At 41.8% G+C, this 16,163-nt stretch overlaps 1 protein-coding gene across 2 annotated transcripts in view; it reads right to left on the reverse strand.

Moving 5' to 3' along the window:
* Nucleotides 1-184: 184 nt before the first annotated feature.
* samd4a (sterile alpha motif domain containing 4A) overlaps nucleotides 185-16,163 on the reverse strand; it is a 57,288-nt gene continuing 41,309 nt past the window's right edge. For both annotated transcript variants that reach the window (XM_025008172.2, XM_017426767.3), the window contains exons 11-13: nucleotides 13,348-13,474; nucleotides 8,664-8,747; nucleotides 185-6,208 (exon numbers count right to left, since the gene is read on the reverse strand). In XM_025008172.2, the coding sequence (XP_024863940.1) occupies nucleotides 6,180-6,208; nucleotides 8,664-8,747; nucleotides 13,348-13,474 (240 nt within the window). In that variant the 3' untranslated portion in view covers nucleotides 185-6,179. The remainder of the gene's footprint in view (nucleotides 6,209-8,663; nucleotides 8,748-13,347; nucleotides 13,475-16,163) is intronic.

Genomic DNA, 16,163 nt, shown 5'->3' on the forward strand with positions numbered 1-16,163 from the left:
TGCTGCTGCAAGTATAAAAATGGCATCTAAAAAGGGGGAACTTATCTGGAATATACAAAAAAGTGAAAGTCTGAATGTGAATCACAAGCAGCTGCATTATTCAGCTCAGAGAACGAAGAGTAGAAGTGTTCATTTAAAGTGTCAGCCGTGTCTGTTTGTTAAAAACTTTATTCATTTAACCAAATGCAAGCAAATCCAAGGATTCTTTATTGGTGTAAATATCTTGTACAAACTCAAGTCCACGCTTCTGGACAAAACAATCTGCTCTGTGGATACCGATACAAATCCAGCATGAGTATAAGTTTGAGAATAAAACCTCCAGGTGATCCCGGTTGGCACGAGAACGGATCCCCCGGATCAAACGAGGAGGAGGAGGAGGAGAGCGTCGGGTTTGCGGCGTCAACGCGAGGCCAACGCAGCCGGCTCCGGTTTAACCCTGCGACGCCACGGCTTCTTTAATGTCCATAAAACAAACAAAACTCCTTTAACATCTGGGGTCGACGGCTCAAGTATAAAAAAAAAAAAAAAAAAGAAAGGCACTGCCATTTGTTATTCTAAATATGACTTTCCCAGTTGTGTGCATGCAGTTTGAAAATATAAATTACACTTTGTTGGTTTTTTTTAGCTTTTCTGTTTTTTTTTTTTTTCTTTTTATTTATTTATTAAACATACCATATTCTTTTTCTTTTTTTTTTTTTTTCCAAATATATAAGTAAGCCTGCAGTCAATACAGGACATCGGCTCTTTGATAAAAGAAATCTAAATGAAGTAAAAGGAGCACAGTCAAGCGGCAACGCTTTGTTACACAGTGGATGCAGCTGCTTTTTCAAAAAAAAAAAAAAAAAAAAAAACAAACAAACAAAAAAATAACAAGTCTTGGCATCCAATATTCATGAAAACTGATTTAAAAAAAGCTAAAGAAAACGATAAACAGCATACACGTCTTAACTTAAAGTACAATAAATGCTTTTGGAATATTAAGGCGTTATCTACACGTTAATACTGCCGCGTGCACAGCCATTTTGGTTTGAAGAGGCGATGAAACGGAAACGTCCAGATTTGATTCTCTCTCTTAAATGTCGTCTAAAACCCAGTGGATCGTGACTGCCTGCTGCGTCCCACACATAGGGATGCACCGATACCAGTGAGGGGTGTCTGTACTCCGGTACCACTTCACCGCTCAGCTGAGCAGTCAGGAGGAAGAGGAGGAGGGATCTGGAGGGCCAAGAGGAGGGAGGAAATCTTGCACTTTTAATACAACCTATTTGATAAAAGGTAAAAAAGAAACCAACAGGATGCTGAGTTCAAAAAGTTTCCTAGCAGCAGTGGGAAGCAGCTACAGTCTAACGGAGCAGAAGAGGATTCTGGGAATAAACGGATCTGAGCGTGAGCTTCCAGTCAACCTCACCGCTGGCTCCAACACAGGAAAAGGAAGCACCTCTGAATTTTAACCTCCTAGGACCTGGCGTCCACTTTGAAATTAGAAATGCACGTGCCATTCAGGAGTTTGGGTCTTAGGAGGTTAAAACACATTTTCAAAGTAATTGTATAAAGGGGAATGGCTTTTAGTAGTACTTGTATTGGTATTGGCAAATATAAGTACTTGTATGGGTGATGGAGGAAACAGGTCCAGGAGGGAAACCCAGACCTCCCTCTCCCCAGAGACGCTCTCCAGCTCCTCCTGGAGGATCCCAAAGTTCCCAAGCCAGAGAGGATACATAATCCCTCCAGTGAGTTCTGGGTCTGCTCTGAGGTCTCTTCCAGTGGGACATTTCTGAAAAACCTCCAAAGGGAGGCGTCCAGGAGGCATCCTAATCAGATGCCAGAACCACCTGAACCGACTCCTTTTGATATGAAGGAGCAGCAGCTCTACTCCGAGCTCCCTCAGTGACGGAGCTCCTCACCTTATCTCTAAGGCTGAGCCTGGCCGCCCTACGAAGGAAGCTCATTTCAGCTGCTTGTATTCAGGATCCTGTTCTTTTGGTCATGAGCCAAACCTCATGATTATAGGTGAGGGTTGGAACATAGATGGAGCAGGAAACTCTATCTTCACCACGACCGATCGAAGCACCGCCCTCATTACTGAAGACGAAGCCCCGATCCGCCGATCCATGTCCTGCTCCATCCCACCATCACTCCTGAACAAGACTCCCAGATACGTGAGCTCCTCCACCTAAAGCAGAGACTCACCCCCGACCCAGAGAGACAAGCAGTGGAAGATGGAAGTACTTGTACTAAAAGTTGGAAAAATTGTGGTATTGGTGCATCCCTACACACAAATACTGAATGATTAAATGTAACATCCAGTAATTTTGCCACTGAAACATGAAACAGCGTGGTAATCCACACCTGTAGACGGCTCCATTTCTTACTTTGAGTACTTTATTTGTAAAGCTGTTTCAGGTTCAGAAACTGTTCCAATATGACCTTTGACCTTGCCAAAACTGGACCCCAGTGTTTGGTGGTAACATTCGATATGTTCTTCACTCTTAATTCGATCGGTCTGAAATGGACCGGTCTTCTGACAGAGTTTATACTGAGTTCTGTAACTGAAACCATGTGACTGTTAACGGATCGGACCGGCTCGCGGCTTCGCTCAAAAAGCTGCAAAACTTAAAAACCTCAACTTGACACTGAGATACAAATTATAGCTCAACAACAAGTAAAAACACTCAGTCAACAATAACTATGTTAATATTTGAGATGAATGTATGGTTACCAGCCATAACATGTTAATACATACGGTACTTTAAATAAGAAAAACACCTAAAAGGATCAGCATCACCTCAGCAGAAAATAAGAAAGACAAAAGAAAGAATAAATAATTGTTTTAAGTAAGTACTGATTCATACGGCAGTGACGCTGATAAAACTGATGAAATCCTGAGGGAGAATCAGCTTCTCCTCTTAAGATTACAACGATGCAACATTCATGTTTTGGTGGATTTCAGGCGCTCAAACGATGGACGAGAACCACAGCGACAGGTAAAACCATATCTCTTATACTGCAGTGTGTGTGTGTGTGTTTAAACCACCGTCAACAGAGCAGAACATTCGACCATCCAGGAAACCAGCTCCACATCAGAGTTTATGCACGTTGGAGTCCCTTTACGGCACGCGCTGACCTGTTTTACAGCTGCGGGCTTTAAACTGAACGCTCCTTTAAAGGTTTCAGCTGCAGGGCGACGTCACGCGAACAGACGTTTAACAATCCACCAGAGCGCGCACTCACTGTGTGCAATTTAATGTCAGAAGATGCTCTAAAAAAAAGAAAGCCTCGAAATGAGCGGCAGAAATGAACGAATGAATAAAAACAACCTGCAGCAAAACGAAACACCTGTAAGTATTTGTTTTTCCCCTACAAACACTAAAGGGAATGCACAGATGGACTGATGACGCTGCAGCTCAGGTTGATATCAACATCCCTGCTTGTGCACCACGAAAAAGCTGCAACTACAGGTGCTACGAGAAATAATGATTAAAAAAATAAAAACAAATGGACATAATATAAAGTTGATGTCATCTGAAAGGCTGCTTAGGTTTTATATATGTTATCTGGATGTCCTGAGATGTTCATTACACAGGCAGGATCACATTTCATTCATCTGCACCACATCAGAGAAGACTGAATAAAAAACAACACGTTTGATTTAGTGAATAAAGTGATTTGCACATTATTGAACAATGTTCGAGCTCCATGAACCTCATGTCTGTGGAAGTAAATCTTCCTGCCCCGACCTAAACAGCAGCAGGACTAGAAGGTATTTACAACAAATGCTGTACTGTTTCCTTCTTGAATCTCTATATTCTTTGTTTCCCATTAACAGGAAACAACCTGCTGTTCGTTATAAAGGACGTCTCGAGGTGAGGACTGGTTTTTCTCTCCTGCAGCTTCATTTGTTGGGTCAGTGTATTTTGAGCAGGAGGTCTTAAATGATAGGATAGGTGAGTAAATACCATCAGAGCTATTGTTAACGCTAAGCAGGGTTTTAGCCAGGCTAAGAGAAGAAAGCCCTGCTTCTCTGAAACCTGCTTGGTCGCATACGTCTAAAGGTCTGCGAATCCTGCGTTTGTTTTTCCACGCTATAAATGCTTCAAATCGAAAACTACTGAAGCGAAATCCGAGTGGGAAAGCAAAGCCGTGCATAAACTCTGGTATGACCCTTCAGCTCGGCGTCATGATTCAGCTTTGGCTGGAATAAAAGAAGAAGAAGAAGAAGAAGAGCGTTTTTAGCTCCTGACGCCTTTAGACAACGAGGAGCGGGACGCCTGCTTCAGTTTGTCTCCGCCGTTACATTTGTTGTGGTTCCACCACCAAAGTTTTTTTTTTAAATCCGTCACACGAGACACGAGCTCCGCGTCTGAGACTGAACCCAAACCTCCTCACTCCTTCCAAAGAGCAGCCCCGTTGGGTCAGAGCCGACCACTTGGATTTTAGTGTATCACATTATCAAGTGCAGAATACAAAAAAACCACTACAGAATTACAAAAAATAAAAGTAATAAAGAAACTAAACAATAACGACCCCCAACAAGAACGATTTATGGTCAGGACTCGCACACAGGTGTGCGGATGAAAGCAGCACAGAAGTGCCCAACCATCTTATTTTCACAAACTAAATCTTAATGCGTCTTTAATCCAGACAAGCAACATGGGATAAATATTAAGACACAAAAGAACCATGAGATTCACAATAAAAAAGAAGAAAATCTACTATAATTCAACAAAACAGTCGAAAGGCTGACATACACCAACAATAATCTGTGAGAATTCAGGCTTTCCATCAATAATCTGCCTTTCATCTCTGACCTGCAATGACTGCGTTTGTCCAGCAGGTGGAGGTAAGCACTAATAAAAAAAAACGCTCTTCGAGGCCTGAAAGACTATTTTCTCCAGAAGGTCGGCCTTACAGCGACACCGAGTGGAAACCAAATCCACATCTGGCTTCGTCTGACTTTCCCAACCCCCCCGTTTTCTGACAGATGGATTTTTTTTTCCAGCGCGCAGCCTAATAACGACACCCTGTTTCAGAGAAGTAACCGAACCCAGCATCTGGACGCTCCCACCGATGCGCTCGCCTCCCATTCGTGATTTTACAAACATGCATAAAAAAATTAAAGTATTTGCCTGCAAAGACTCTGATTCCAAGAGGTCATACAGTACGACTTGTAGGTGAACACAACTAATTGACTTCCTGCTACGGTCACTCCTGTGATCAGACATGACATCATCTTCAGAGGTCCTGCCTCTGATGTCTTTCTCCTTAAAACATCCGCTTCCCTTCTCAGCATCACCTCAGCTTCCTCTGCTACTTTCTGTGTCCTTCTCTACTTCACCTTCCTCCTGTTGTTCTTCTGCACACATCTGTTCAACTTCCTCCTGCCCGTTCTCCCCACCACAATATCAAGCCACTCGTCTTTTCCTCGCCGCCTGCTAAGATAAAAGGATAAGCACGTCAGTTGTAAACTAGTGTGATGGCTACTTGTGGGATATAAAGCTAAGGCTTTACTGAATATAACGCTACCTGAAATGAATACATGTTTCTGTACCCTCGGCATGTAGCATCTTTATGTAAACAATACATACATGAAATGTAGATACTTTTTTTCTTTGTGTTTGAAAAATCTCCCAACACTGAGCAGAAGGCCAAACTGATCTCTGCAAACATCAGTCCAGGAAGTCCCAAATGTCCCTCTGAATCGTTGCAGCTCTGCTGGTCTCATGGTCTGAGGTAACGTCATCAATAAGAAAGACTCGATGATGATTCGGTGAATGAGTGGGGGCCGGATGGCGTCAGAGAGGGGGAGGCCTCTGTATATCGCTGGGTCCTGATCCACAGGCCAGCGTCTTCCCTCTGACGGAACAGACTCGAACTGCGGCCTCCCCGGGTGGCGCTGTTCACCCCGTCCAACAATGCTTTTGAGGCTTTTCTTCCTCCACCCTCAGACGCAGACGAGTGCGGTTTCTTTCCCCGACATGATGGCTTGTTTTTTTGTTTTTTTTTTACCCGTTTGGTGATCGAACCTGCTTGTGTTTCTTGGATCCCGCCCCAGTCCTTTGGTTGAGCTCTACCGCCGGCTACATGGAGGGAGGGGAACGGGGGGGACGTAGGGGGGTGGCCGACTGTGAGAGAGCCCCGTGAACCTGCAGCGTGCTGCTGCCCTCACCCAGGTTTCAGTTTCATATAGTTGACGTGCGGTCAGCACCGTCTGAGGAGAGAAAAACACACAGAGGGATCAAGATCTGACGGCGGAATCTGGATCCGCACACGGCTGGTGTGAACGGTGTGGACATGGAGTCAAAAAGGAAGCAGCCGGGCTTCAGTCTCTAAAAACAAACCTTTCCCGTGTATGCTGGGACAGGCTCCACATCTGTCCCGATGTTTGAGACGCCGCCGAGCCGAACACCCGGCTGGTTATAGAAACATTTAGCCGCATGTTTTTACAAACGCATCACAAAAGAAGGAATCCGGGCGTTCATCTGTTTCAGTTTTAGGAACAACACAAATCAGGCGTGCCGCAGCCGTCGTTTCTTCTGTTCAGACCTTAATGATGGGTCAAGTTAGACTTTTTTTGGGGGGATAAAATTTTGAATTTCCTGTAATCAGCTTTCACCGTATTTCCCACAAACTGATTCCGGTTTCTGTCTGTGTGGGGTTTTTTATTTCTTTTGCTGTGCTTCTTTGATTTTCAAGTCTCCCTTTCTCTCAACCTTCTGCCCCGACACTTCCTGCGTCTACCTGTGCGTTTCCTTCCGCAGCGCTTCCATGTGGTCAGTGTGAGCTGTGTCTAACTGATCAGTGAGGGGCCGGGGCCCGCGCTCTCGTGGTGAGAACAACACATCTGTGAAAATACAGATAGAGCCTTTCAGAGAGAAAAAAAACAGCCTGGCAGCTGTTACCTCTGGTGTGGCTGAAACCATTATGAGCTATGTACTGGTATCCCAGTTTTATTTAAACAAATAGAGCTTCCTCCACTACATCTACAGAGCCACTTCACACTGATGGAGAGAAAAGAAAGGCACCAATCGCTGAGCTTAACCTGTAACTGATCACATCTGCAAAAAATTCAATAAATACATTTTAAGGTTTGTGTAAAACTTGGACTCAGGTGTCCCCCCAGGATTACACGATTGTGGCGCTGACTGCCGGGCTACAGCCCCAAAGTTCACATGAAAGTGTTGTTTTTATATTCAGTGGTCACTGAATAAGACTAGCTCACGTTCATTCCTGTTTTATCACTGTAGTTTCGCAGTTTGTCCGAGCTTTAATCACCATTATGTTCCCTAAATCAGAGGTCCTCAACCCCCGGGCCGCGGACCGGTACCGCTCCGTGAGTCATTTGGTACCGTGCCGCAGAGAAAGAATAATTAACTTACAGTATTTCCATTTTATTTATTTTTGGAGTCTGAACAACATTTATTTTGAAAACTGACCGGATTCTCTCCCCTACATCCGTCTATAACTCCCTCTTGAAGCGTGTAAAAAAACGCTTATCTAGGTCACGTGATCCGTTACCGCTAAAAACAAACCCCAAAGCAGCAAAATGAGTAAAAAACAAACGTCTCTGGAAGCCCTAGATGGGACCGTCTGGTTACTGAGAAACAGACACAGGGCTCCACTGATTCAGAGTTATGGTGAGTTGGATTCTTTGTGCACTTTATATTTGTGGTGTCTCTTATTTTAAAGTTTAAACATCGCCACATTGACCAGAGAACATCAGAGGGAGGACGGTGTTATTCATGTTGGTAACACAACACCAGGACGCAGCTAACAAAGCTGAGAGTACACGTTGGATTTATGTTTATGTTTTCATGCCGGTCGTATCATTTTATTTTGTTGTATTTATCCGCCACACCTTTAAAGGCCGGTCCCTAAAAATACTGTCTGATAATGAACCGGTCCGTGGAGCTAAAAAGGTTGGGGACTGCTGCCCTAAATCCATGAAACATTGTGTTTAGCTCACTTCCTGCAGACCTTTTAAATTCAGTCACCGTGTTTCTTTAATCTAACACTTCTAGCTGAATGTTTGAGTGTGAGACTAGATCAGATTAAAAAGGTGCGCTTTAGATCAAGCACTGTGTTCCCACCTGACTACAGTCAGGATGTGAACAGATCTGATTCTGGGAACTCTTTCACAGAACTGCACGTGTTAATCTGCAGATTGGACAACATTCTCCTCCCAGTAGAGACCAGACTGAAATAAAAGCGACACTGGTTTCAGAGCCTTCCTGTTACAACTCTACTGCCTAAAACTTACAAACTTAATGACTGATAAAAGCCAAAACAGTCGCTCCTGAGGGTCTGCGCAGCTGTCAGGTTTCCCCGTCAGAGAGAAGCATCTTTATCTGACGTTCTTAAACACTTCAAAGTAAAGAGTGAACATCAGGCTCACTTTATGAAAAGTAAGAACTGTCAAAATTACACTAAATAGCAGCAAAAAACTAACCAGCTCAAGGTTTTGTGTGGTATAGGAACATAAGAGGCACGGATGTTACTCTAAACTGAACTAAAAAAGTTCAGATGCATGTCAGCTCTTGGGAACCAAGATTACCACACACTGAAACGATCCCAGGCGTGAAGTGGGACGTGAACATTTACAGCACAACGATGTGAGGTCAGAGGGACAGGACGGAGATCTGACATGTGAAACGTGAAAAGCGTACCTCCTAAGGCGTGCTCAGTCATACTCAAACACAGAGACTCCAGGCGATTGTTTATGTCCGGCTCCGTCACTGGTAACTGATGATCTGGGGAGGAGGAGGGCAATTAATAACTATTAACATAAATTATATTAGGCACGATACTTAGAAAAAGAAAAACACTTCAAATACATTTCAAACTAATACTGTACCTACTGCCCAATCTGAACATTATTAAAATAAACAACAGTAACTCTAACTTGGTAAAGAACAAAATAAATTATTTCAGATAAACAATAAAACTACATATTAGTACTCAACACATTTGAAGGTTTATAGTTTATAGTTATTTCTCATACTCCGGTTTTCCCCCATGGATGTTAGATTAGTTGGTAACTCTTAAATTGTCCCTAGGTGTGAGCGAGAGGGTGAATGGTTGTTCGTCTCGTTTGTCTCTATGTGTCCCTGTGATGGACTGGAGACCTGTCCAGGGCGTCCCCTGCCTCTTGCACAGTGGCTGGCTGGACACCAGCTCCCCGCTGCCCGGAAAAGAAAGGCGGGTAAAGAAAACGGATGGATGGATATATGTTTATTATCAGGGTAAGATTAAGTTTAAATTAAAAGAAGTTATTGTCCTCTGAAGAAATAAAAGCTTCAAGGGTTAAACAGTGGACATGGGGGTTCTGTGTGGATGTGGACAATTGATAAGGACTTGTTTTTGCACTGAACAGCCTATTGCTACTAAATAATCCAATTATATAGCGATCAATACTAAATCTACAAATCAGGGAGAAAACACTCCAGCTAAATCTAATGAACTCCAGACAAACAAAGCCCAGTTTTAGCATTAAAACACATCACTAGACAGAAAAAGGAGGACATTTTTGGCACATTTACATAAAAAAGGGATTAGTTAAGTAATAAAAAAAAGATTTACGCCCAACATTTTCCATATTGAATCATTTTAGTTTAAAGCAAAAACATAAAACTTCTTAGATCTTTTGTAAAGAACTGCTGCTTTTTTCTTTCGCATTTAGTTTCTATTGTTTAAGTTTATACTTTAATGTTAAAGATAATTTCATAATTGCCACATTAATCCGTGTAAAAAATAATCGTCCGCTGCCATTTTCATACTGAGACATGCAGATGCTGACAAATTATCCAGCTGTGTGTTGACACGGCTCGTCGCTTAAAGGATCCTAACGCACGAACTAAACTTGGAGCCGTCACGCCTTCTTTTTTTAAAACTCAGCTCTGTCGTCCTCGGACTCGACAGAGAGCAGGGTGGAGGCTGTTTGGTGGAGGGGCTGAGTTTACGCAGAAAAAAAGCACGCGCATGTGTGTGTGTGTGTGGAAGGGTGAGAGGAGGGTGTGTATTTAAACCTCAGTGCAGCCTAGCAACCTCCCCGAGCCATTTAGTCCCTAACTGAGCTTTCGACACAGGCAGTGCAATAAAAATCCCGTGTGGTCAGATAAACAAGCTGAGTTAGACCTACTAGTCCACACCGGGCTATTTATAGGCTCCAACCCCACCGTCACAGTCCTCTATACACACACACACACACACACACACACACACTTGGGGAAAAACAAAACAAAACACAGCACGCACACACAAACTCACACTTGTCCTTTCATTCTTTCATTTTCTCTACTGTGTCTGAGTTAAGAAGGTCCTTTCTCCATCCACTGGCAGAGTGAGGGGAAGATCACAAACATAAACATAGAGACGGGTGTGTGTGTGTGTGTGTGTGTGTGTGTGTGTAGGAAATGAACGGAGGATGTCTAGCCTTTCAAACAGACTCTGGCTAAGACCCAGCCACAGCCAGCCTTTAGGGAGACTGTTATGTGTGCATGACTCTGCAGAGTTGTCAAAGAAAGAGAGATGGGGGGAGGGAGGGATGGGAGAAATGGAAGAATGAGGGAAAGAGACTCTGAGAAAGAAAGTGAGTCAGGAAGAGCGTGAAGGGAAGGAAAGCGGAGCAGGGAGCCCCGTCCTCGCTGCACAAAGGGGCTCATTGTGAGACTCTTCACTCCTTCCTCCCTCCCTGCCTCCATCTCTTCCTCTCTCTCTCTCTCTCTCTCACACACACACACACTACCCTCCCTCCAGCTTACTTCCCCCTCTCTCTGAAGCGTTTTTTTTTTTTTAAATCTGTTGTGTCCTTCTTGTTTTAAAAAGGAGGACATTTTTGGCAAAGCGGAGGAAGCCGAAGCTCGTTCTATTACTGTCCTCTGTTCCTGTGAGACGGGGCCCCGGTCAACAGGGGTTACTGTAGGTCACCCCGCTGGCACCAACGACGACCGGAGTAAATATAAATAAAGCACTGCGAGTCAGGACTCTTCTAATGACTAAATATCTACAAGCCTTTTATGTTTTAGTGCTTTTTGGTGTCTTCTATTCAGCAAAGATTGTTGTTTTATGACACAGCAGGAGCCTTTTCTTTGACATCTATGAAAGGCAGATCATCGGTTTGTTTCTGCATCACAGCTAATCATGCTTCAAATGTCTTTCGTTATTATCTTTAATCCCAGATGAAGACAGGAGGGGAACCATCTGTGCACTGATTGGTTCAGACAACAGAAGTGTACGGTCACAGTCAGCTATATGAACATCATCATCATCCTCTGCAGCTCCGAACACAAGGATGAAGTACAGTTCAAACCAGAAGTTTACATACACCATATAAAAAGACATATGCATTTTTTTCACACAGTTTGATGTGAAATCAGACTAAACTTTACCCGTTTTAGGTCAGTTAGGATTTTCTAAATTATTTCTATTTGCTGAATGCCAGAATAAAGAGAGAGAGAGAATGTTTTTAAGGCAATTAAAAGAAAAAAAATAATGACCATCGTTACGTTCAGAGGACAAAGGGGGAAGTTTGCAAGCCTGAGAACACCATCCCGACTGTGAAACACGGGGGTGGCAGCATTATGTTGTGGGGGTGTTTTGCTGCAGGAGGGACTGATACACTTCACAGAATAGATGGAATCATGAAAGAACAATATGAAAATACTGAAGCAACTTCTCAAGACATCAGCCAGGAAGTTAAAGCTTGGACACTGACCCGAATCATACTGCTAAACTGGTTACAAAGTGGCTTAAGGATAACAAAGCCAACGTTTTGGAGTGGCCATCACAAAGCCCTGATCTCAATCCTATTGAAAATTTATGGGCAAAGCTGAAAAGGCATGTACGAACCTACAAACATGGCTCAGTTCCACCAGTTCTGTCAAGTGGAATGGACCAAAGTTCCTGCCAACTATTGTGAGAAGCTTGAGGAAGGATGTCCAAAAATGTTTGACCCAAGTCATACAGTTTAAGGGCAATGCTACAAAATACTAATGAAGTGTATTTAAACTTTTGACTTTGAAGAAAGTCATACAAATTGCCTTAAAAACATTGTCCCTCTCATTTAGCAAATAGAAATAATTTTAAAAATCCTAACTGACCTAAAATAGGAAAAGTTTATTCTGATTTCACATCAGACTGTGTGGAAAAAAATGCACGTGTGTTTTTATATGGTGTATGTAAACTTCTGGTGTCAAGTTAAACGACTTTTTCAACTTGTCTCCAAACTGCTGGGTTTTGTTGTTACTTCAGAAGTCACATCTGTGTTGAGAATACAAGAGGAAAAAACAACACTTGTGGAGCCATCTCCACATTAAAGTGACAAAATGTAACATTTATCATTTATATTTTAGGGCCCAATTAGCAGATTGTTTGTACAAACGATTCAGTAATTCCCCCAAACATACTGACCCTAACACTCTTTCTGTCAATTAAAAGCTGATTAAAAACATTTTTTGCGTTCTTAAATACAAATGTTAGCATAAAGTCTTTAAAAATAGTATAAGAGCTATAAGAGCGTTACACAAACATGACCGCAGATATTTACATCTGACTGTGTTGTGACATTTTCTATTTTTAGGCTGCACGGTTTTAAATCCAACTGTATTTTATTGAGCTGTTTTAAAAGTATTGTTTTATAATTTTTTTTAAATAGCTCTATGATTTTATCATTATGATTATTCTCTGACAGCAACTTGGTGAACTCCTGCTGTTTTCATAAGTGCTTAAATGTAAATATGACTCAACACTAAACTGCTGCCATGATTCTAGAGATATAAAGATCTAAATGAACTTTAGACTGAATACATTAAGGTTGTTTTGTTTCTATGATTTGAACAAGTATTTGTATTGTACACACTGATTGAACCGTCTTCTCCAGGCTCAAACAGATCTGAATGAAACTCAGAAAGTCGTCACTGAGCGGACGTCCATGACTGAACTTCAATTCAAGATGGCCGCCACAGCTGATCAAACTTAGCCAACACTAAAATGGCTCTAACTCACAGATATTGAGAGTCATCCCCGACAACAGACTGCACAATATATCTGTTTAAAGCTTTACTTTGCGAGGTGGTGGACAATGTTCATTTCTTCACACCATGTTACTTTAATTTTCTTATTTATGCCAAACCTTCACTCACATTAACAAAAAGACAAGCTGCATTTAATGAAACAGTGACGTTTGTTGGTTAAATGTAAACAATAAGTCACTGCAACGACCTCTGAGATGAAACTAAAACTTTAGGAGCCAAATCAAACTGTCTTTACTGGACTAAATCTAACTGGGAAATAATTGCAATTATTCTGTGTTAGTGTGTTCAATGTGGAATAAAAGAAGCTGGAGCTCCTTACCAGCTTGTTGGAAGGTGCCCATGGTTTGTGGCGTGGTGTGGACGGGCAGGGAGCGGGTCCTCTGCACGGAGCTGTGGGTCCGGCTGGGCATGCTGTTGCTTCCTCCGGGGTTGGCAAACCACGGGCCCTGAGGAGAAATGTCATTAATGTTAAAATAGCGTTCGCAAAATACATAAATAAATGCATCTAGATCAATCAATCAATCAATCAATCAGTCAAATTTTATTTGTATAGCACATTTCAGCAGCAAGGCATTTCAAGGTGCTTTACATAATTAAAAAACAAAATAAGAATAGCATGTGACATTGAATAAACAGTAAGAAAGAGAAAAACATCAAAGACATCAAAAACCCGCACTCTAACCCTAATTTAGCCATAAGCAACTCTAAACAGGTGGGTTTTAAGTTGAGATTTAAAGGCACCCAGTGTTTCAGCTGTTTTACAGTTTTCTGGAAGTTTGTTCCAAATTTGTGGTGCATAGAAACTGAAAGCTGCTTCTCCTCGTTTGGTTCTGGTTCTGGGGATGCAGAGCAGTCCAGAACCAGAAGATCTGAGGGGTCTAGATGGTTGGTACAGCGATAACAGATCTTTAATGTATTGTGGTGCTAAACCGTTTAGTGATTTATAAACTAACAACAGTATTTTAAAGTATTTAAAGATAAAAGAATAGCATCAAAATTAGTTTAAGAAAACTGCCTAGTGAAGGAAATCAACATGCAGTCCAAACAGCAAAACAACGCGGCAGATTCCTATAAAATAAACATAAAATAGGGGAATTCTTCTGTTTTAACAATGACTAATATATAAATATTAGTGCATTTTACAAACAGCTCATCAGTCTTACAAACTGGTATTTCAAAAGGTGACATTATTCCACCTTTTTAACAAAATAAATCAATTTTCTTTTTCTTTTCTAGAAGTCCATTTTTCAGCTTAGTGCAACTTTCAGTGGTCATTTTTCATCTAAATCTCAACAAAACCTGTGCCTTTTCCTCACGTGCATGGGTGCTTGGTTTTTTTTGCAGATGTTTAAATATCAGGGACTCAGCAAAGAACATCAGCAGGTTTTAAAAATGTCTCAACATTTAGTCCAAACTGGCAACTTCGGTCACAATCTCAGACTTGTTTTGTCATTTGAAAGCTGGAAACAAAACCTGACTCAGCAAAGCTTATTAAGACATGTGAGGCGTGTCAGCCACGATAACTGAGCTCAGTGTAATACTGAGACACAACACTTGAATGTAATATTAAAGCACAGACAGATTCTATTTTTTTAATCTTATGGAGCACAAGTAAGGCTAAACACAACTATGTTTTGTGGTATTTAGATTCCTTTTTTAAAATCAAATCTACAACAATTGGCCACGCAGATTCCCTTCAGACTGGATGACCACAGGATTAAATCCTGAGTCAGATTTTTCTTTGTGTAGCACACTTCATATGTATGCTGAAAATAAACCCATAACACGAGCATACAAGCGTAGCTCAGGGGCCTTGTTTACCAAAACTGACTCACGAAAGATTATTATTTAAATTTAAAACCATGACAGCAAAACAAAAGAAATATATGGCAATATATGCTTTTGATAAACTGTTAATAAAATTTAAAATATATGAAGGTTTCTGCTTTTTGAGAGGAAATTTATCAATTAAACATCCAACAAATTGGCCTAAGATCTGACAATATGCTTTATTAGTTCAAAATATAAGTTACTTATGTTCACTTTCAACAAATACAGAAAAGACTCACATAGACCCCTGAAAAGTTTGGTGAGTAGATTTTAATCAAGGGGACTTTAAACAATAAGTTTTTTAATTAATTTTTTTATTAGAGAGTTTGTTTTTTCTTTTGTTCAAACATGTAAAAACACTAATAACCCTCAATAGTTTTTTTACAAATCTTAAATTTTATAATGTCACAAATTACACTTTTTAAATATGTTGTATTTGTATAAAATTTAAAGAGCTGCGTTGTCTTCATTTCAAGCTCTGAGCAGATTTTATGGCTCTGGGCAAAATGTATTTAGTGGGAAAAGAAGCAGCGACGGCTCCTTCGACTGCTTCAGATTTATTCTTGGTAAGACAACGTAATCTTGAACAGTCTGAACAACAGAGGAGGGAGCCACAACGTTTCACGTTTTAAAAACAAGGAGAAGTATGTTAAAGTGTCTCCTCTGTGTGACCTGCAGCTTCTGGTTCTGGTTAGGACTCCAGCAGCAGCCTCCTGAATGAGCTGGGCTTTATTTAGTGCTTGTTTTGTTAATCCTGCGGTTTTAATGCCAAGGTCTGCTTCCTCCACTTACTTTATCACTCATTCAGTGCATCACATTTATTTGTTTATTTATGTTTTTAAAACCTGAAGCATGAAAGCAGCAGACGACAGCTTTGTTCCCCCCCACACACACACACGCTCCGTCCTATGTCTGGCCCACACCTAATGACAGCCCTCAGATGCTCACCACATGAATTCCTCTCTGCAACCTGCCCATTATACCCCCCGACACCACCACCCCTGAACGGCCCTGCAAGCGCTCCAGGCCAGGGGAAAAACAGGAAATGCCTGTGAACTGTTCTCACTGTATCTGCCTGGCTCTCTCCCTCTCCCTCGTATATATACTCTACCTCCCTCCCTCTCTCTCATCGCCCCTCCTCCTCCAATACCACCACAGATACAGCTCCCAAACTGTGACTCACAGATTTCCCTCCCCGGTCTTCTGCTCCTTTTCTCTCCCGGCACATCTACTCTAAAGATCCGCACAAGAAGCTCCACAGTGGTGAGGAGGAACTGAGGTATTTCCTGCCATTGTAAGGGAGAG

This window comes from Kryptolebias marmoratus, linkage group LG15, assembly GCF_001649575.2.
Source record: "Kryptolebias marmoratus isolate JLee-2015 linkage group LG15, ASM164957v2, whole genome shotgun sequence".
In the NCBI taxonomy this organism is placed as follows: domain Eukaryota; kingdom Metazoa; phylum Chordata; class Actinopteri; order Cyprinodontiformes; family Rivulidae; genus Kryptolebias; species Kryptolebias marmoratus.